At 42.5% G+C, this 23,009-nt stretch overlaps 1 protein-coding gene across 4 annotated transcripts in view; it reads left to right on the forward strand.

Moving 5' to 3' along the window:
* Positions 1-23,009, forward strand: part of RARG (retinoic acid receptor gamma) — a 230,328-nt gene that overhangs the window by 144,471 nt on the left and 62,848 nt on the right. The window contains exon 1 of one of the 4 annotated variants that reach the window (XM_082245815.1): positions 12,522-12,858. The exons of 2 other annotated variants lie outside the window; for them this stretch is intronic. In XM_082245815.1, the coding sequence (XP_082101941.1) occupies positions 12,717-12,858 (142 nt within the window). In that variant the 5' untranslated portion in view covers positions 12,522-12,716. Of the gene's footprint in view, positions 1-12,521; positions 12,859-23,009 lie in introns of those variants that run through there. One more of the 4 variants, XM_082245816.1, reaches the window with a different exon arrangement.

Below are 23,009 nucleotides of genomic sequence, written 5' to 3' on the forward strand. Positions count from 1 at the left end.
TGGATGTGGATGGGTGCCCTGGAGAGCACTGGGTGACCACAAGATGGCCAACGGTGGAGAGCACGTGGCTCAGGAAGTGATGTCACTTGCATGTACTTGGTATTTCAAGGCAGGGCTGACTCTTTCTCAAACCAACTATTGGTTTGACCACACTGTCTCCTACAGTCTGGCCACTCACTAATAGATTTTTTTTGCTCAGCCTACTACCTGAATAGCAGAAATCGAAAAGATTCCTCCTTCCACACTAAATGGATAACTACCCCGCTGAGGCTATTGTATTCTGACAGCTGACTCTGGTGGCTGTCAGAATATAGTGGGCCATGCCAAACAGTGATTGCGGCTAATTGGCTATAGTCACTGTTCAGACTAGATTTACCTTTCCAGCTCCTTCAACTTTCAGATTATAGAATGTTGGGCAGGTGGGTGCCAATAGGGCTACTTATTACTTGACTTTCATCTGGATTGTCAGAAAGTAGATAAAATTTGATCAGTCTACTGCCAGCTTTATTCACTTGCGTATAGCACATAGAAAGTTCCATCCACTTACTGAGCAGCATTAGCCTAGAAAACCTATAGCACAGTATGCATTGTGCCAGCATGTCGATTTTATATCAGCAGGCTCCTTTCTGTGAAAAAAAAAAATGTGTCTAGAGGAGCCTTTCCCAGGCAACTGCATTTGTGAGAATGAAGCTTGTACGGTGCACCCCGGTGTGAGCTCATACTGTTCGTGTGTCAGCAATGAGCATATGCTCACTGATGACCACTGGGTAATGGTAGTGTCTTTTATTTGCTGCTCTTACTATTAGCATCAGATTCACACTGTGCAGAGAGAACTCATCTCCATATTCCAACTGGGGATTTTGTCTCATGTGGAAATCGCATCCTTCTAGCTGAAGAAGAGCACCGCCGCTAGACAGTAATACTGTCTGCAACTACATGCTGAATTTTTATACTATTTTTCTGAGGTTTTCTTTTTTTACTTTGCCTCTGTTCATATAGCACCAGTATCCTGTGTGTCACCGTTTATATTTGCCCCAACCCTGTCAAATTTAAATTGTATCCTTAGGGCTCTTTCACATGGAGGCACTCTGTCCAGGAGAGGATCCCTGATCAGATCCCTTGCTGAATTAGAACTGAATGGGACAGATGTCAGTTTTTTTTACAACTGTGCCCGTTCAGTTTGTGTCCGGCACACACGGGCAGACCAGTGATGGTTCTTTGGGCAGCTGGATGTAAACGTACTTGTGCCGTTTACATCAGGCTACTTTCAAACCATCACATTGTAAATTTTAAACAATCACCCATTCAGTTTAAAATAGAAATGAAATGCAAAACATTTTTGTATAGATATTAAACAAAAAATAAAAATCTAAATAACTTTTTTTACCTTTTTATAATTGATCACATTCCCTCTGTTCTCAGCTGCATAAGAGCTGGGTGAGGAGAAGTAGCAGAACACTGAGCTTCCCAGTGAATGGCTGTGCAGCAGGGGTGTGTCAGGACAGGTGTGTTCTTCTGCTTATTGTGGTCAGTTTTTATTAGGAAGGCAGAGGGACTGACAGGAACACCAGGGATTTCACACAAAGGAAGCAATACAAAGAGAAGAGGACACTTTTTCATACAAGTAGATGGTACAGCAGGCACATATCAGGAATATGAAGTGTTGGGGTAACAAACACTCTAGGTCCTGAAAAACGGAAAGGACACAGTGGGTGGGTGTCAACAGACACAGCTCATTTTATATCAGCCTGCCCAAAAAGCCACATGGAGCTTCTGATCAGTTCCATCTGAAAAACTGGCAGGTAGACCTGATCAGAAAGCCTGTGTGAGAGGACCCTAAGTAAATAATTTTTTTGGAATAAAGCAGAAAATAGTAAAACTCAAGCTGAACATTTTTTACTATCAGTGTCCCATTGGGACCATTTACTTCCTGTTTCAGAGACACGACAGGAAGTGAGAAGAAATCTCTGCAAACTGAGGAGAAGTCCCCCCTTTGTCAGAGATCAACAAACCAGATGACCCCATTGGAAGATATATAAAAACGCTGTTTCTGTTCTGGTGATAACTGCAACATTTTGGTTTTCCCATCACTTTCTGTTCCAGCAAATAGTGTTTACCAGGACTAATAGAGAGGGTGAATCTCCCCAGTGGGCTGCAGACAGCAATAAAATCCTGACAAACCTTTGGGACCAATTCACACTGCAACGCAGGGCGGCTGTTGATGGCTCTGCATTACCGGCTGCTCTAGGGAGCAGTGTGGTGCGCGATTCACCACACTGCTCCTTTTTTTTTTTTTATGAGCTTTATTTGAAGTATACAAAACGTACACTTCATTCACTGCAATGTCCGGCAGCGTGCTGTGCGGCGCTGCCTGACGTGTCAGTGCGATTTGAGCCTGTGCGCTGCGATAAGATGCAGCACGTCTAAATTTTATCGCAGTGCACAGGAGCGCAGCCCTTGGCTGCATTGCAGTGTGAATGGGAAACATAGGAAACAATTGTTTCCCTGCAGTGACAACCCTTTTACCATGCAGTAAAATGTCTAACATCCCACAGTAGGGCTGATTTACTAAAACTGGAGAGCGCAAAATCTGGTGCAGCTGTGCATGGTAGCCAATCAACTTCTAACTTCAGCTTGTTCAATTAAGCTTTGACAATAAGCCTAAAAGCTGATTGGTTTCTATGCAGAGCTGCACCAGATTTTGCAGGCTACACTTTTGGTAAATCAACCCCATAGTGTGAATTGGCCCTTAACCTTCCTAGCGGTATTCCCGAGTGTGGCTCGGGGGTAAATTTCAGTGCAGTAACCCCGAGCCACACTCAGGGTACCGCTAGGAAGATTGCTGGATCCTGGTAGAGGGGTTATCACCGGGATCCAGCGATGTAACCCGGCGGTGTGCGGCGGCGGATCTTTCTCCCGATGCTCTGTGTGCCCCGGCTTCCGTCTCCTGCGACGTGATGGGGTGGAACCGGTGGCAAATTCAAAAGTAAAACACACCAAACACACTGATACATTGCAAAATAAAATAAATTCACATTAGTTTGCCCCCCAGTGCCCTTTCCTGCAGTTTTACTGTACTTTTTATATATATATATATATATATATATATATATATGTATATATATATATATATATATATATATATATACGTGTATGTATATATATATATGATATATGATATATGTGTACATATATATATATATATATATATATATGTATACTTTAACTTATTTATTGTTATTTATTATATTATAATTTATGATTTTGTATTTCAAACTTTATCATACCCGAGATGTTATAAAGAAGAACACACAGTAAAAAAAAAAAAACATATGTAAAAAGTTGGTTTGGGCTGCTCATTCTTAAGAATTACATGGAAAATAATGGTACCGCTTTCAGCACCTAAAATCCGAAAGAATCATACCGCCAGGGAGGTTAACACTTTCGCTTTGCATCCTAAAATAAAATTTAAAAAAAAACCTTGTGCTCTATGAAGGTATAGAATTGAGAGACATATGTAGGCAATGTTTGCTTATCTTTGCTTCTGAAAATGCTAGATGCCTGGCCTTTCATACAGACATTTTTTGATTCAGTGACCTAGAGCAGTGGTCCTCAACTCCGGTCCTCAGGGCCCACTAACAGGCCAGATTTTAAGTATTACCTTGGGGAGATGCAGACTAGAGTACTGCAATCACTAAGCAGCAAATGATATCACCTGGGATGTATTTCAGTTATCTTGCAAATCTGGCCTGTTAGTGGGCCCTGTAGGCCAGGGTTGAGGACCACTGACCTAGAGGACACAGCCAGCCAATTCGAATTTTCAGAAGGGGAAAATGGCAACCTTTTGTATTTCAAATACAGCTTGTATACAAACACGGCCATATGGCTAACTAACAGAAAAGCTAGCAGATTTAGCACTACGCTTGGCAGATCTTTTAACGATAAATGGGGAGGGGGGAGTAGGGGGGGTCTGCCGCCAGGATTGCTCCGAGGGGACAAAAAATCTTTTCTTTCTGTAAACACATGATGAAAAATTCTATGACTTGTAAGCAATAAAACCAGACACTTTATAGAAAGCTAACCCTAATCCTAGGTATCACATCTTTTACCCCATTATAAAAGATCTGCCTGTGTAAGGGCAAAAGGCTTACAGAAAAAAGACAATCCATGTAAGCACAACACATGTGCAGAAATGGGAATGACTGCCGATGGCTTGCACAAAGTGTTGGAAAATCTCTATAATAATGGGAACTTTTGACACTTGTGCTTATTATCATTCACAAGGGGGCCCTAAACTCTGATGGGATCCCTTACTCGCTAAACATTCCTGGACAGTGCAGATTCAATAAACATTCACTAAGCACTGATGACATTTATTGAATTACAGTTTTCTCAAAATACAGAATTCCATCCTAGAATTGTACAAATCCCTTGGCTTGGTACGTTCATATTGATAAAAAAGGAAGATGAAGCCCTGACGGCGTTTTGCTAGATTGTGGAAGTGAAGATGTGATTCATTTACAGTCGAATGCAGTCTATGATCTGAAATAGAATTACAAAATGTCTTTCTTCATACATGTATGTGCTCATACAGATACGTCTGTAAACCTGACTCACATACCCGGTGGGGAAACATACAGTGCCCAGAAACCATCTCTTCGCCACCTAGAAATACGTATATTCATTAACTTGTTGTGTATAGAAAAATATTGGCTTTCAATCCTCTGCCTGTCACACCAAAATACCTGCGGAGAAGTGATTAGCCTTTGTAAAGAATAGAGAGGCACAGCAGTCTGCTGGTCTTATGTAAATGCGCTTAAACTTTACACTTTTCCTAATGGGAATGCGCTGAGCTAAGGACTTTCTTCATCCTTTATATGGAATCCCCAAGTTTGGAGAAAGGTTTATGCTGAGATCCTACTAGTAGACTGGCTATTGGTGTTGGAAGTCATGTGTCAAATCATTATCACTTTTTGGTGCTAAAGTACACTAATCATTGCCCTTGATTGTTTAACTCACTAACAATTAATTTGCACTGGGATATATTCCATGTTTATCTAATCCATTACGGCGACAAACCAATGAAGCAATAATGTGACATCTGTAGTGTATATCTAAAGCCAACACTTTTTTCATTTTGGATAGAGTAGGGAATAATTAAAGCCCTTGGGGAAATTTCCAATATTTTAATAATTACAGGCATTTATATAGCACCAACAATTTACACAGAGCTTTACGTACTTTACCTTCACATCAGTCTCTGAACTCAAGGAGCTAATGCCCCGTACACACGCGTCGATAGTTGGCCGTGAATTTTCGGCCAACGTCCGATCGGCCGATTTTCGGCTTGTTAGTATGATGCTTTCGACAACCGTCTCTGACTTTTCGGCCGAATAAAATCTGGTGTGCAGGCTATAAAATTTTTGTTGGCTGTCAACACAACGGCCGAATTTCCGTCAGTCAGTACAGATTTCGGGAGACAAAAATCTGATGAGCAAGACTGGGCATGCTCAGAGATGAAAAAACACACGGAAAGTAAACCATCACATGACATCACTTCTGCAGTAGATTTTTGTTGGCCGAGAAAATTCGTGTGCAGTCTAGAGCACATTTCAACCAACACAACAACACTGGACAAAAGTCGGCCGATCGGTCGGCCGATAATCGTTGCGTGTGTACGAGGCATTACATTCTAAGGTCCCTAGCTCACATGCATACACACATATATTAAGGCCAATATAGACAGGAGCCAAATAACTTACCAGCATATCTTTGAAATCTAAAGACACAACAGGAAGTGAGAGCAAATCTCTACAGAGAATGAGCAATGCCCTCTTGTACAATTGTCACTGGAAGAAGTATCTCCATTGCTGTCCTGGTGACATCTTCAAATTTTGGATTTCTTCTCATTTTCAGTCCCAGTGACAATCGTTCCCAGAACATATGGTGAAGGTTTATCTTCCCAGCTGGAAAAGAGATACCAGAGAGATCATTAGGGTGACTAAATACAAGGTAATAGTTGCAGGTTTTAGTGCAAAGGGTAGACAATTTTCATATGGATTCAGGAGATTGTAGCAGATATACCCTTAATAGTTCTAAGGCCCTGTTCACACCTGAGTGTTTTTCAACTCGTAAAATGCTCATCTCTGAAGTTTCAAAACGCCCAACAAGCAAAATCCCATTAATTTCAATGGCCCCTGTTCACATATGAATGTTTTGTCCCCTGAAGCAAAATGCCTGAAGCTCAAAGAAGTACATGAGCTTCTTTTTTTGGCAAATTACAAGCGTTTTTGTTATATGTCAATGCCTGCCTCCAAACATCTGACCTGCAAAAAACGCCTGAAAACGCCAAAACAAATGCCTGAAAATGATACACTCAGGTGTGAATGGAGCCTAAGGGGCATTTTTTTTCACAGTCATAGCCATTCCCACCAAAGTCATAAAGGAGTAAGGATATTTTTTAGTTTGTTCAGTGCCACCATTCCTTGCACAAACATTTTTATTGGAGAGAGGACTTTATATATAGAACTGAGTCATCAAAATATCTGCATAAAACATATCAGACTGGATGAAATTTCAATGATACAGATCAATAAGACCATTTTTATGTGTATACATTGATTTGCCCAAAAGACGAAACACGTTGACCAACCTAAACATGAGTTTACTACTAATACAATGTATTATTTAAAACATATTTCTTATGCTGTGGTGGACAGAAATTGTAAAAAGCCCTGGAAAACTGTATGCTGAGAAGTATTACAGTATTAAAGAAGTTCCAGAACTAATCTACGTACCAGATTTTATATGTTGGTACTTTGAATAAATGTTCCAGTGATATCCAAGTACAGTACATAGGTTGTGTTCTTTTTTTGTCATTATTGCATAGTGTACAGCCTTTGTTACTTAGCTGGGTCACATTTGTTTTTGTTTAATTTTATTACCTTTTATTTTTATTAAAAATATTGGTGTGCACATTGTTTGAGGTGCCCTGAAGGAAAAAGAGGCACAAAAGCAGTATTGTTTGGAAGTTTAATGCACACGTCAAACAAGGACTGCACCCTACATTATAAATATCAGTGGATGGACGATTTACTTAGTGGGTTTAGGGATCACAATTTTTTTTTTTTTTTTTTTTAGCCCGTGGTGTGTGAACACACTCAAAAGACTTACACCAGGTGCATAAAAAGTGCACACACGCAAACGTGAGAAACACAAAAACTGCACAGGGTGTGCGAATGGTCTGACCTCCGAAGAGGTTGGACATATACCTTAATCTCCCGGGGAGCAAGACTCCTGACAGGAACTGAGGTACTTCCAAATGGTTTGCCTGGCCGAAACCTGGCAAACCCCGTTCTCTAGGGGGACTGCCGAAACAGCCCACCCCAAGTACTAGGTGGGGCTCCCCCGAAGGGAGACCCCATGAGAGAGGGCAAACTAAGCCAAAAGGCCATGTCCACCCCCTCCCAAGACGTTCAAGGTAGGCCCGAAGACCCACACTGTACTTGTCGTGCAGGAAGAAAAAGAGTGATAGTGAAGTGACACACGCCAAATAAAACACACACAAACAAAAAGGTGGGGGAAGGGAAGTGGAGAAAGTGCTAAGGTGCCAATGTGAAGTACAAAGGCAGGCCTTTCAGCCGGAATAAAAAATTCCTCTGGTCTAAGCCAAAAGGCCTGGCCCAAGAGGCAGGTGCAGAAAAAGTGTGTGTGGTGCAGTGACCAAGGTGCCGAAAAACTCAAGGCGAGCTGCCCCTCACCAGTGAGAATTAAGGCACCCCTGGGCTACCACCCCAGGGGCACGTACACCACAGGCTTTTTCAGTCTCGGCCCCCGGCCAGACCCAGTGTAATCCATCCTACCAGGAGGCATCAGAACTTTAGACAGCTTAGGGAGAACCTTCCTTCAACTGGGGACAAGCCTTTTGCAAGGCCAGATTCAACCCAGGAGGAAAAGCTCTCCCACCACCATCCGCCGTTCCTTACCAATCACATCCAGGAGCAGTACTAACCGGTGGAACTACGCCGGCTTTCTCGCTCCCTTCAAACTGATAGGGGCAGACCCATTCAAATCAGAAGGCGGCGGACCCATCCGGGTTTCTCCTTCCTACTACCCGGTGCCTACTTCCCGGTCCTCCAGTTATGCCCAGAGCGCCCCGGTTCGTTTCAGCCCCTGCCGATACTAACCATCAAGGTCCATACCAACTGATAAGAACAGATACTACACTTGATCTTAGCCAAAAGGCCGAGAAGCTGTGGTGCAGAAGAGGATGAAATACCAAGAGCACCTAACCTGCACGAAAGTTCATTAGTAAATCCTACTGTAGGAAAGGAGCCATCACACAGCTATACTGCCAATTCTGAGGTCTGATTTCCAATCCTATACGGATCAGCTGCACAGACAGGGATTGGTTTACTAACGCTGGAGATTGAAATATCTGGTGCAACTCTGCACAGAAACCAATCAGCTTCCATTTTTTATTTTTTTTGTCAAAGCCTAACTTGACAAGTTAAAAGCTGATTGGCTACCATGCAGAGCTGCACTAGATTTTGAACTCTCCAGTTTTAGTAAATCAACCCCTAATTTGTACGCCATCCTAAACCTTTGTTTAGCCACCTTTTAGTTTTGGAGACATCTACTGGATTGTGTTTGTGGACTGACTTAACAGCAACAATTTCATTGTATGGATTGCACTGAACCTGAAACAATACTGCTTGCTTTCTCAGCCAAGCAATTAAATACCAAAAACTGTCCAATTGTGTGTTGTATTTTGTATGTGTACTTAACACAAACAATGCACTGTATGTTTGCTACTGTTGCTATGTTTAAGCCTAAACCCCCTTTACTGTTCAGAGTCTCCACTTTGGGGTCTCTATAAACCAGCCATTCTCAACCAGGGTTCCTGCAGAGTTTGCTAGTGGTTCCTTGAGCGTTGGCTGATTTACCTCCCATTAAGACTTGGCTCACTCCTACAGGTGCAACCAAGTGCAGCCACGTTTCCGTGCCTATTCACTTCAATAGGCTGCCCTACATGCAAGAAACGCAAACAAGAAGTCCTCTTTTTCAGAAAGATGTTGCACTGAACCACGAGGTGTTGCAGCATCATGCAGTTTGATGCGCGCACATGCATGGGGTTTCTATTAAGTGTTGGTGAAGGGCAGCGTGTCTCTGTGTGTTGCAGGAAAGCACGTGTTCCTGATATGCATAGATGTGAACCTAGCCCTCATACTGCCTGCATAGTTCCAGAGGGAATGCCCCTTTGAAACATGTGAAAGCCATGTGGCGGTGGCTAAGGGTCCATTCACGTGACTGCACGAACAGAGCTGCTGTGTCCCAATATGACATTCAGGTGCGTTCGGGTCCCTGAACTAACCCTGTGTGCGTTCTGGCCTCACACCCTCACACACCCACATGTCATATTGTGGCTCTGTCTGTACAGCCACTTGTCCCAATAGACTTCTGTGGACTTCTGGCACAGGGATGCCATGCAACACCTGTGCATCTCTGTGCTTGAAAAACACAGACCTGCACGGGGCACACAGTCAAGTACCCCATGTGAATGGACCCCACATGGGAACAGGTAACACCCCTCTTTGCTTTTAGTATTTTGTTTATATTAAAGTAATCAGCAGTTACAACAGAACAAAGTTTTCTCCAATATCATCTTCAAGCAGTTAGGCACTATTAGTAATAGTACCATGCAAGAATGCTGGGCTTACATACAGGAGGTTGTGTGAGCTGTGCTTCCTTAAACGTTCTTCAAACAGGCATTCTTGTGGCAAGGGTATTCCAGAAGAGGGCACTGTTCTAATCCTACCCCCATGCATGTTGACCTTCAGTGTTCCAGTACATTGGTTATAGGATCTGGAGCCTCTCCTTCTTTCTGCTGTTCTATCAGAGACCACCTGTCTAGAGCCTGGGCTATCACTTCTCAACTGGATCTGGTTCCTACCTTAGGCTATGTTCACATATATGCAGCTCCAGTTTTGGTGCAGAGTCAGATGTGGTTTCCATTTACCGGTTCAGGTGCGAATTTGACACTGAAATCACACCTGAACCTGACTTAAAAACGCACAGGACCCTTTTAAAATTTGCACCGCAACTGGCCTTCATATATAAGAACGGGCTCCATTGAAAGCCAGCCCGGTTCACATGTTATGAGTCCCTGCTCTGCTTCTTCTTGCATAGGCCAGTGACCCACTGCTGGTAGATGAAAGCCTTCACCATATCGTGCCCAGCACTATAGGAAGACTTTGCCTGAAAGGGGACCTAACACCCACTTACATAATTTCCTATTACCACACGATTTTGGGACAGAGCCACCTAGTGGCAAACTAGCTAACTGCACCTGCTAATACACTTAAATGGGCTGCCTGCATGCAGCACCTTCCGCACAAACACATGGCCCATTCACAGACTATGAGCTTCAGCGCTTGTGTGAATGAGGCCTTATGCGTACCAGATCCCTTTTTTCCTGTGTTTAGATGTGCCTGCTTTACAGCAGGTTTAGGTGTGTTTAGACACGTTTACATGCATATAGAGTGTCTAATCAAATCCTGGATGCACAGAATTCTAAATGCAGCTAAACTGCTTTAAATGGGGCTGCATCCTTCAGCTAATCGCCGGGAACCCCTGCTGGGGTTCGTGCATGTAATTGGCATTGGGTGCATTCACACCCTTACCCTTGCACGTGTGTAGTGCACTTCCTAAATGTGTACAATTTGTGCTTGGAAAATACAATGGATGCACATGTGCAGGTGAATGCTAATGCAAAAAAAGTAACAGCATTTACAAGAGCACAGCTACATACAGATATTCACTCATATGGCAGGCTATACTGTATGTAATGCCCAGCATTTTTTAATTCAGACTGGTGGAATTAAACATTGCGATCCATGTGTTGCCAATGTGGTTGAACAGAAGTAAAAATACTGATCGACTAGCTGCCAGAATACAATGACTCAGTGGAGAAGATTCCTCCATACACTCGAATGTGTGAATGGGGGAATCAAGTCAGTTTTTTTTGTTCAACCCATTAATTGAACAAAAAAATCTGACCCATGTATGGCTAACATTAGGAGAGCTTTGTTCGTGAGAGCTTACAATTTAAGGCTAGGTTCTCACTTAGTATCTCGTGAACGTGCGTTGTTGCACTCGTTTCTCACACATTTTTGCTCTACACACATAAGGCAAACCATCCGCTTCTACGGGCTACCCCATATGCAACAAACATGCCAAAGGAAAAAGGAAAAACTCACACACTAAAGGCCCAAAAGATGTTATGAATAAAGCTGCTAGCACAATACCCAGGCAAAGTATCTCAGTATAAAGACAAAAATAAGTGTGGCGATTGTGAATCAAAGTCATATAAGACAATGCGTAAAACAGTGCGGATAAGTGCAAATAAATATATATATATATATTTATTTATTTCAGGTTCTTATATAGCGCTGTCAATTTACACAGCGCTTTACATATACATTGTACATTCACATCAGTCCCTGTCCTCAAGGAGCTTACAATCTAAGGTCCCTAACTCACATACATACACAGTAGGGCCATTTTTTTTTTTTTTTTTTTTTTATACAGGATCCAATTAACCTACCAGCAGGTCTTTGGAGTGTGGGAGGAATCTGGAGTACCCGGAGGAAACCCACGCAGGCACAGGGAGAACATGCAAACTCCAGGCCGGTAGTGTCGTGGTTGGGATTCGAACCAGCAACCCTCTTGCTGCTAGGCGAAAGTGCTAACCATTACACCACTATATATGTATCTCACGTATGTCTATAAATAGATACAAATATATATATATATATATATATGTATATATATATATATATATATATATATATATATATATCTCACATGATGTAACCCTCCCAATCAAAGGAAATAATAATATACCCAATAAAGTGCCCATGCATAAATATATTTTTCAGTTCGTGTATGAAAATAAAAAATATCAAACACGTAAGAATTATGCCAAAGTAGCTCATGTACATTTTTGCGCATTAAGCTCTGCGTGTTATTTTGATCACATATTTTGATGTATTTGTCATGTTTTGACGGGCGCAAAATAGTGCATCTGCTTGCCGCATTTGGGCTGCCATTAACAATGAATGACATCATAAGCGTGACATGCGTTTTCAGCATGTTTTTGCACATGCTCATGAAATGCTTAGGTGTGAAGTCAATGTAAATGTCTGCATACAAAGAGGGAATGCACCCTTCTGGGAATACTTTGCAGAGTAGTTAAATCAATGTCTTCTTATAATGTAATGCTAAAAGGGATTGAAATCTCTGTTCCTCTTACACTGAGTTTGTATCTTTTTGCTCTTGCAGAGGACAGCTGACGTAGGGGGGTAGGTATCAGGATACAGTGGGATTGCTTTGCATTGTTAGGCAGATTTTGGAACAGGTAAAGAATGAAGTTAGTTGTGGAGGAAGCAGAGAGTTGAAAGGCTGTTGTGAAAGGCGGCCCGTCCCATCTCAGCCTCTAGTCACTCCCACAGCCCCAAGGCAGTTTGGCTATTTGCAAAAGGTATGCCACAAAGCAGGCTGTGCTAGAGGAGGAGGGAGAGAGAGAGACACGGGGAGAGAGGGACAGGGAAAGCACAGGTCAAGAGGTGGCAATCTCTGCTCATAGCATTGCCCATTGTGCCAGTCCTGATCAGCTCCAGTAAGTGTCCTGTGCACTCCTCAACCCCATAGACACAATGTATGACTGCGTGGAAGCCTTCCCTCTCATGCCTCGGCCACTCTATGACATGAGTCCCCAAGGTGCCTGCATGCTGCGGAAAGCTGGCTGCTTCGGGGGACTGGACCCTTTCGGATGGATGCAGAACCACACCTTACAATGTAGGTAACTCTTTATGTGTCTGTCTGTGAATTGGATCTGTCTGGGGACACTACAAAGCTTGAATTCTATTTAGAATTATACAGGACAAGTGTTTGTAGTGTCTACTGCAACTAAACAAAGTCCTTCTGACATTTTTATTGTTGCTACTTAAGCTGCAACTCCTGCTATTTACTAACATGCCAATTTTTTGTTGTTGACAGTTGAATTCTTTATGATGTACTGTATTGATATTTTGTTATGTGTTACGGTTGGTGTGATTGCAGATGATCAGGGTTGTGGGATGCAGCTCCTGCTCTGTGAGATCCATCACATCCCCTCCTGCATACCATGGTGGGATACACAGAGAGGTGACTGCAATGCCTTATTATTTTTGCATATCAGTACCATATGTGTAGTATAAACATCCATGCTGTGTCCAGGGACTCTCGTAGGTGGATGTGAACCCGACTTGGAGATTTGTCAATCTCTTCCTACATACACGTAAATAGTTGCTGGGATCGGTAACTTTTTATTTGTAAAGACTTCTCTGCACTCCCACGGTGTGTGCAAAGTCTCCCTGCCAAACTTTGATGCATAAGTAGGCACTGTGTTGTGACAGACAGGTTCCCATGCCTAGGGCGAGGGTCAACTTGGGCATCACAGGGCAGATCCAGGCCACCCCGGAGAGTGAAGAGTTAAAGTGCTCTTTACGGGCGAAGCATCTCTGGAAGTGCACACAATGAAGTGGGCTTTCCCAAGGGATGAAGTGTGTGGGTGAAGAAGTTACACTAGAACACTGAGTCAAGTACTGTGATTGTGCTTGTGAATGCACAGCAGTGGTTCAGTGTCAGTCCTGTGGGTGTGAAGGTTGCTCTAGGTATGATTGTGTGGATATTGTTTTGACTGTCAGATTGTGAGAGTGTTCAGTGTGTGGTGGAGGGAGGAGTACCAGTCGGAATGTAGATTTTCTTTCACGCTTGTTGGGCGGGTGATTTTTTTTTTTTTTTTTTTTAATATGGAAATTTGGCCAAGTGCCACTAGACAGACAAACAGGATGACAATCAGAAAAGGGCAAAGACACACTGAGCTCCACACCAAGGGTGAAGGATTGTGTCCGTGTGGGTTGTGCCTGTAAATGCAGGCTCTCTTCCAGCTATATATGCCTCTCCCGATGTTCAGATATGTCACAATTTATGGAATCATTACATCCATCACTTTTATATTGTTGCTAAGCTGTCTGGCGGTAGAGTACAGTTGCAAAAAGTATTCCAGCCATGGTTTAGTCATTTTAGGGTGTAATATAAACCACATGTGTGTGATTTGCCTAGAAACTAGTGATATAATAGTGGCACAAAGCACTATGATGTCACCAGTTTATAGAGATTAGTAGTGGATTAGCCAAAATATCTTCCTTTCCTGTATTTCTATGACAGGTTTGCTTACAGTGGTCATAACATCTTGACAATTGTCAATGTTGATTTTAGTTAGACCCCATATTATACATGAGGTACTATGACGTAAAATCCTGAACTGAACTTATCTTACCATAATTCTGTCTTTAGCTTTATACTGCATTCCAAATCAATTCTTACTTTCAGACATCTGTAAATTTTATCAAGTGTACCACTGATCATAAGCATAATGCCAAATTGGAGCTAGGTACCAACCCAATGCCAAACTGGTACTTGGTACCAACCCAATGCCAAACTTGTACTTGGTACCAACCCAATGCCAAACTAGAGCTTGGTACCAACTCAATACCAAACTGGAGCTAGGTACCAAATCCAATGCCAAACTGGAGCTTAGTTGACTCCCAACCCAATGCCAAACTGGAGGTTGGTACCAACCAACCCAATTCCAAACTGGTGCTAAGTGCCAAACGCAATGCCAAACTGGAGCTAGGTACCAACCCAATGCCAAACTGGAGCTTAGTCCCAACCCAATGCCAAACTGGGGCATGGTACCCACCCAATTCCAAACTGGAGCTAGGTACCAAACGCAATGCTAAACTTGAGCTAGGTACCAACCAAATGCCAGACTGTAGCTAGGTACCAACCCAATGAATGGAGTTAGGTACCAAACCCAATGCCAAACTAGAGCTAGGTACCAACCCAATGCCAAACTGGAGCTAGGTGTCAACCCAAGGCCAAACTAGAGCTAGGTACTTAACCCAGTTCCAAACCAAAGCTTGTTATCAACCCAGTGCCAAACTGGAGCTAGGTACCTTACCCAATTTCAAACTGAATCTAGGTACCAACTCAATGCCAAACTGGAGCTTGGTATCAACCCATTGCCAAACTTGAGCTAGGTACTAACCCTGCCATATAAAGAGCTCTAGTTCAGATTCTGTATTTGTTAAAAACTTCTTAGGCCTAATAAAGGGTAAATAAATGCCACCCATCTCTGCTGACTTAATTTAGAAATATATATTTACAATTAGGCCTCGTGCACACTGGACTTTTTACAGCTGCTGTTTTTGGCGTCAGAATTTTTTTCTGCAGCTAATAAACCCCCCAGCAAGTTTCCTATGTGTCCGTGCACACATAGGCTGTTATCAGCAGTTTTTGGCAGGGGTATTTTCTGTCTGGAAAAAAAACCCCAGAACTAGTGGGTTCTAAGAGGCGTTTTCAGCTGTAAAAATGTTCTAACTCTTATAAAAGCTTTAAAACGCTGAAAAACTTGACTATTCAGCGTTTATCAAAATTTTTGAGCCATAAGCTTTTGTGGGAGTATAGTTTTGCTAAAAAAAGCTAAAAAAAGGCTACAGCTGAAAAAAGCTACTGCAAAAAAGCTGAAAAACTCCTTCCACAGCTACAGCTATCTACTGACGTTTTGATAACATCCAGTGTAGATGAGGCCTTATAGTGTATTTTCTAAAATATTGAAAACCTATTTTTTAATATGGTATATGGAGCTGTCCAAGAATGACCAATCCATATGGGTTCATATCAGCCCTAACACACTTTCAGATACACCAGCACTTTGCTAGAGTTGTCCTGCTTCCAGTTCTGGCTTGGGTGGCTGTCCGGTGTTGTGTTGTGATCCTCCTGTTGGAGAGGAATGATAATATTACCATGCACACTTGTATTGCTTGGTTATTCATATTATTTCAGTGTAGCACAACCTTAGTGCCTGCCTTATCTCAAAAGATACTAGAGTGATCAACAATGAAAATTCACCATCTCTAGATGATTATTCTGCTCAAGAAAGAACAGCCAAGTCTATCCAATGGATACTCATATATATATCAGTTGTTTTGTGTCTGGTCCAGCTAAACTTGGACCTCAAAAAAGTTGATTGAATAGCAGTGTGTGCTTCCCTCCAAGCAACCAGTGTCTTTGTTTTCTAACATTCTAATGTTCTAACTAACTTATCCTACCTAGCACCAGGAAAGTGGGAAGCTCATTGATTGTTATCAGTGTCTCTGTTTTCTAATGGCACTTTTCCACTGCTAGTACCGGCTCGGCTCCACTCGGCCCTGCTTGGCTCAGTTTGGTTTTCCACTGCATGGTACTGCATGGTACAGTGTTGGAACGGTTCGGTACGGTTTGGTACAGTTTGCTTTTCCACTAAAGTAGTAAGCTGGTGGGATAACAACGATTCTCTGACCAATCAGTGGCTAGTAATGACAAACAGTCAAGGCTGCATGCAAAGGATTGTGGGATATGGTACCGGTACGGCCCTCTTGGAACCACAACCGAGGTGGTACTGTTTAAGCAAGCCATACCGTTCGGTTCCATGTAGTGGAAAAGCGGCGCCGCACCGTACCGTACCGAACAGTTCCAACACCGTACCATGCGGTACCATGCAGTGGAAAAGCGCAAAAGCGAGCCAAACCGCTCGATTCCATGCAGTGGAAAAGTGCCAGGAATGGGGAAAGTTCATTGGTTACTAGCAGGGTTCTACAATAAGAAAGAAGTCAGATATGTTACTGATTAAATATTAGGTATTTCAGTTGGTTATATTGTTATGGTTAAATAAAGAAGTCTATTGGACATAACTTTGATAATTGTATTATCATGTGACTTTGTAGTTTTGATAGAACAATTTCTTTAGTGGCATTAGTAGTCTGGCAGTTTCTTACAGTTGTAAATACAGCTTTGGAGTGCTTTGTCTTAGGTGTTAAATGTACACTGGGACATAGTGGGCTATGTTAAGTAATAAATAAATAAACTTGAAAGTAAGAGCCGGTCCACACTAGCGCGACTTGTCAGGCGACTTGTCAGCCTGACAAGTCGCGCTCCCTCGCGGTCCATTGACCGCTACAGGACCCGTTCTAATAGGAGCGACACAAGTCGCTCCGACTTAGAAAAAGGGTCCTGTACTACTTCGGGGCGACCTCGGAGTGACTTGCATAGACTTCCATTATGTGAAGTCCCTGCAAGTCGCTCCAAAGTCGTGGTGGATGGTAATGCACAAGTCGCCCCCCGAAGTAGTAAGGAGTTGTGTCGCCTTAGTGTGAACCGACTCTAAAGGTATCCATATACAAGACATAACAGTGAAACTGCTCAGATAGGGTAACAGTGTCTAGCCTATGGGAACAAACAAACTTCCAAAGGCTGACCACCCTCAAGGGGCATATGGGAACATTCATGTCTTAGTAGGCACCATTATTTTCCTGGCCAACACTCTGAAGTCTAGAGAATGGTAGGTGGTAAATTTGAATGGCCAGGATGAATTTTCCAAACCAATCACTTTGGTTTCGGATTAGACAGGCCAGCAGTTACATGATTCCCACTTTACTCTTCTATATGCCCAAACATACAAGTTCATTGAATGTGAACTTGAATGTTCATGGAACAATCTTTTGTTGTAAACATTTTTTGGCTGCCAAGTCTCCCGTGCACATCTGTCCACCATCTAAAATTTTTAGAACAGTTAAAAAACTGCAAGGGCTTGAAACATAACAGTGTGTGTTTGGGTTTATGTGTTAGTCAATGGAGAGGGGATAGTTTCCTTTGAAAGCAATAGACAGGAGATTGTATCCAGTTAGGCCGATTGGGCATTGCCGTAGATTTCTGTTTGGAACACAACTGACTTAGGGCATTTGTATTGTGCATACAGGTCTGACTGCCCTAAAAGGTAGGTAGGAACCCCACTATGTCTTGTCTCTTGTTGGAAAATATAGAGTTTTCCTGGAGCATCGAGTAGCCATTCCAGCCTACATTCTCCCATGAGTGTGACTTTTTTTTGCAAAGGTTAAAACAAGTCAGGATGGGAGTAGGTTGGTGCTTGACAAGTTAAACTGCAAACTACAGTAAAATTGTTGCTGTTGGGTGAAAGGGCGGTGAAACGGAAATGGACAAGCTGAGAATATTATGGGTTTGTGGGTTCTGCTGGAAGGCTTTAAACCTGTCCCGCACATGCAGCACTGACAAAAGACTTCTTATGCTGCTTCTTCACAAGTTACCAGGATTCCAGTATTAGGGACAAATGGCTCTTAATGGCCCGGCTAGGTTGTAAACATTTTATGACTGTTATAAATGTTTCTACTTTGAAGTTCAGCCCATGGACAAAGAATTTCCTCAATTTTAGAAATTTGGGGTGGAAAACACTGTCATTTTTTTTCTCTCATTCCTGTCCCAGCATTTTTAGTGCTTGATTTTTTATGATGGCAGAGGTGAGAGCTGGGTGAAGGGGCCTGGTTGCCTCATTTTTTTCCTCTCCCCTTGATCTGTTGATACCAGTCTGGGGCCCTCGTAAAAGTTCCTTTAAACTTCTCAAATACTCAACTCCATCCCCCCTGCCCCTGCACGGCCATAATCCTTTTGTACGTGGTATATGCTGCTTTGTACATGAGCAAATGTTTGATAACTTTATTAGCTGTGTTAACAGCTTCTAAATCACACTGCATTCTAATTCATAGTTTAGCACATCTGATGCAATGGCTCTTTTTTTGTCCTAAAGAATCTTATAAGTTCCTGAACTCTGAGCACTGTAGGAATTTTTAACTTGCATTTTTTTTTTCACACATTTCACAAAATTGGAAATAGTAGCTAGAGAGAGTCCAGAGAAGGGCAACTAAACTGATTAGGGGATTGGAGGACCTTAATTATGAAGAGCGGCTTCAATCGCTCGATTTATTCTCCCTGGAGAAGAGACGCCTGAGGGGGGACATGATAGCAATTTATAAATATCTCAATGGGGATCTCAGCTTAGAAAAAAAGCTGTTCATTCGAAGGGATTGCATGAGGACTCGAGGGCATACAATGCGATTAGAGGAGAAGCGTTTTAACCTCAGGCAACGTGGGGGGTTCTTTACTGTTAGGGCTACAAGATTGTGGAATTCTCTACCACAAGAGGTGGTTTCTGCGGGTAGTATGGTGGCTTTCAAAAGAATCTTAGACTTACATCTCAAGGATCAGAACATTCAGGGGTATGTGAGATGATTACAGCCACACACACCTACACAGGTTGAACTGGATGGACTATTGTCTTTATTCAACCTCACCTACTATGTAACTATGGAACTATGGTAGCACAGAAATTTCAGCTAGTGCCATAAATAATCAATAGACCTATCTAAAAGAATAAAATTCCAAGAAAATATCAATAATCACTTTGTTTCTTCAATGATGATATCCAGTTGTAGCACTGGGAATACAACAGGAGTACAAAGCCAAAGGTTAAGAGTGCAAAATAAAATTATTTTGCTAAGTCAACAAATATACAGCCAACGTGTTTCGGGGGCCACAAGCTCTCCCTTCATCAGGGAAGCTAAATGTGTATTCAATTGTATATCAAACATTTACAACAGTCTGAAGTTTTGCCCGTGTTAACGGCTGTATGCTCTCAGCCACTTCTAGACAGTTATGTTGCACTTAAGACTGAGTGACTTTAGTGGTTTATTGCAAGTTCCTACATTGCATCATCTTGCATTGTTCCGTGCAAACGGCATTGACATTGGATTGCAGATTGTATTCTCCCGACAGTTTGCTCCACCCACAAACGTGCAAACGGCATTGACATTGGATTGCAGATTGTATTCTCCCGACAGTTTGCTCCACCCACAAACGTGCAAACGGCATTGACATTGGATTGCAGATTGTATTCTACCGACAGTTTGCTCCACCCACAAAATGATGTCCATTGATAAAAGTTATTTAGCAGGTACTGTATCTGTATCTATTGAGGAACACCCTTTTCACCCTAGAACAGGAAGTATGTTAGGACTACAGAACATCTCTCCCTCTCCTTTACCAAATAGCAGAAGTGAGAGGTGTTACATAGTCCACAATTGATAGCTGGGAAAACTGATACCATTGCTTGAGACTTCAATTCAGTGCCCAAGAAGTTAACAGGGTATTCGATTTCTGGCAGGATCAGCGGGAATTTTTCTAAGCTTGAAATCTGCTTAGCATGAAAACAGAAAATTAGTGCAGCCACCCCATTGGACTGGTAAACTGTATTAAGATATTTGCTTTTTTAGATATGCTTGAAAGTAAAATTCCAGACAAACTCTAACTGCTCTTAAAAATGGTCCTCCTAACACCTCCTATTCCGACTAACCTGCGTAAGAAAAGATCTGTATACTTACCTATTTTCAGGCCGCTCAGGTCTGGTCACGTGATCTCCCATGTGTCAGCCAGCGATGGCTGTAGGGCAAAGGAGAGAGCACTCAACAACTGCTGGCAATGCTTGGGAGTGGTGATATCTCCCATAGGCTTCCTATGGTCCATCCACTGTCGGCACTCCCTCTTCTCCCCTGCAGCCGGCGCTGACTTACAGAAGAAAGCTGTATCACGTGACAAGACTGGAGCGGGCCGAAAATAGGTAAGTATACAGAACCTTTCTTACCTAGGTTAGACAGAATAGGTGTTTAGGAGTGTGTGTGTGTGTGTGTGTGTGTGTGTGTGTGCGTGAGGGGTGCGGAGTTAAAGTGGTTTTATCCTCAAAAGACAAAGGCATTATGAGCTAGCATTGCATACTAGCTCATTATGAAATACTTACCTTTGAACGAAGCCCCAACACGGTCGCTCGGACACCGCTGAGACAGCTGACATTTTCCCTTGGAGTCTCTTCCGGGTTCGGAGGCTCCGGCGCTGTGAGTGGCCGGAGCGGCGATGACATCACTTTCCGGCAAGGAACTGACAAGGAGCTTTGAAGGTCCGCCGGACCACATGCGCGGCTGGTGTCAGCGGCTGCATGCAGGGTGAATATCTCCTAAACCATGGGTGTCCAACCTTTCGGCTTCTCTGTGCCACACTCTGTGCCACACTGAGTGTAGAGAAATGTTCTCGAGCCGCATATAAAATATATACTATAGTAAGGTATATAAGTAATAAAACGCTGCCGCGCCCCCCCCCCCCCCCAGCACTAATTTAAACCCAACTAGTGGATGATCCCCTCCTTGGCAGCCTCTGTGGCCGTGCCCCCGACTCAAATTCCTTCCTCCCCAGCAAAAAAAAAAAAAAATTGTCAGGGGGCAGTGGGCCACATTGCCTGCGGTTCCGGGCCGCAGGTTGGACATGCCTGTCCTAAACTGTGCAGGTTTAGGAGATATTAATTTTACCTACAGGTAAGCCTTATTACAGGCTTAGCTGTAGGTAAAAGTTAAAAAGCGGAGTATACTACTGCTTAAAGTTTTGCCTGGAATTCTACTTTAAGATCAAAATTGCAAGAAAAGGCAAAGTTAATAAAATCCTCTATGAAATCTTTACTTTCTGCTTGTGATTTCCAATCTTCCAACAAGTGCAATCTATAGATAGGCATGAGCCTATAGAATGAGCTTATTCATATGGAAACACAGGGTTCCCCTAAGCAATGCGTTCACATTTGAATTGAGCACTGCAGACTCTACTGATTTAGCGTTAGCATTTCCCCCCAGGGGTTTTGGTTTTCCCCCATTTCTAATGTTTTTTCTCTATAGCCTCATTCTCTCCCTCAGCTACCCCTCCCTTTGAAATGTCACTTCCTCTCCTTTCTCACGTTGGCATAGCTGAGTCAAAAAAGTTGTCAGAGCCTGCGTCAGGCAGTGGCATACGTGCGTGATGGTATTTGTTGCAATATTGGTGCCTGGTTGAAGAAGGAAGTGAGGCAGACACTTTGATGCTGACATAACACAATACACTTACACGAAAAGCTGCATGAATTGTCACATACTGCTGTGGTGTAGGGCTTAGTCTTCCTTTTTAAACTTGACCTTTTATTTTCTTTTAAGCTTAACCAGTGTTAGCACAGCACTAACTATATTAGAAATGCATCATGTATGCTAATTTCATACCATGGAATACCTCTTTAACCATTGTCAAGGTTAAAGTGTATGTATACCCTAAACTGTTTTTTTTTTTTTTTTTTTTTTTTAATTTGGGTAAAGTAGGGAAAGGTTGGAACCCCTGTCATGTTTTTATTGCTGTCTGTCCCACTGGGGAGATTCAACCCAGTGTTAATTTCGTCGACTAAAACCGACTAAAACGTTTTCGTCGATTAAATTAACACAATTTTAGTCGACTGAAATACAACTAAAACTAAAACAATTCGGATGACTAAAATACGAATAAAACTAAAATGGCATTTTAGTCTTAAGACTAAAATACGACTAAAACTAAAATGGCATTTTAGTCAAAAGGCTATAACTAAAACTAAATCGAAATTCGCTGCCAAAATTAACACTGGTGCATGCTCAAAGCTTAATACCATAAATAATAACATATTCGATTTTTCACTCCAGGACCAGCAGTAGTATATAATGAGTTTGGAAATTGTAGAGAAATGCTTAAATAATGCATTACAAATTACAATTGAACTACACCCATTCGATTATAGATGACTAAAATGAGTTATAGTCGACTAAAATGTAGGACGTTTTAGTTGACTAAAATGTACTGGAGTTTTAGTCAACTAAATACGACTAAAACTAAAACACTTGCAGAAGACTAAAATGGGACTAAAACTAAAATGCCATTTTAGTCCTAAGACTAAGACTAAAACTAAATCGAAATTTGCTGCCAAAATTAACACTTAGCCCCCGTTCACACTGGGGCGATCCGACTTGCCGGGGCGACCTCACAGGTCGCGGCGCGCTGCTCGCCCCGCGACCTCGGAGCGGCCGGCACGGACTTCATAACATTGAAGTCTATGCAGGTCGCTCCGGGTCGCCCCAAAGAAGCTCCGGACCCTTTTTCTAAGTCGGAGCGACTTGTGTCGCTCCTATTAGAACGGGTCCATAGCT

This window comes from Pelophylax lessonae, assembly GCF_965119305.1.
Source record: "Pelophylax lessonae genome assembly, chromosome: 2".
Classification (NCBI taxonomy): domain Eukaryota; kingdom Metazoa; phylum Chordata; class Amphibia; order Anura; family Ranidae; genus Pelophylax; species Pelophylax lessonae.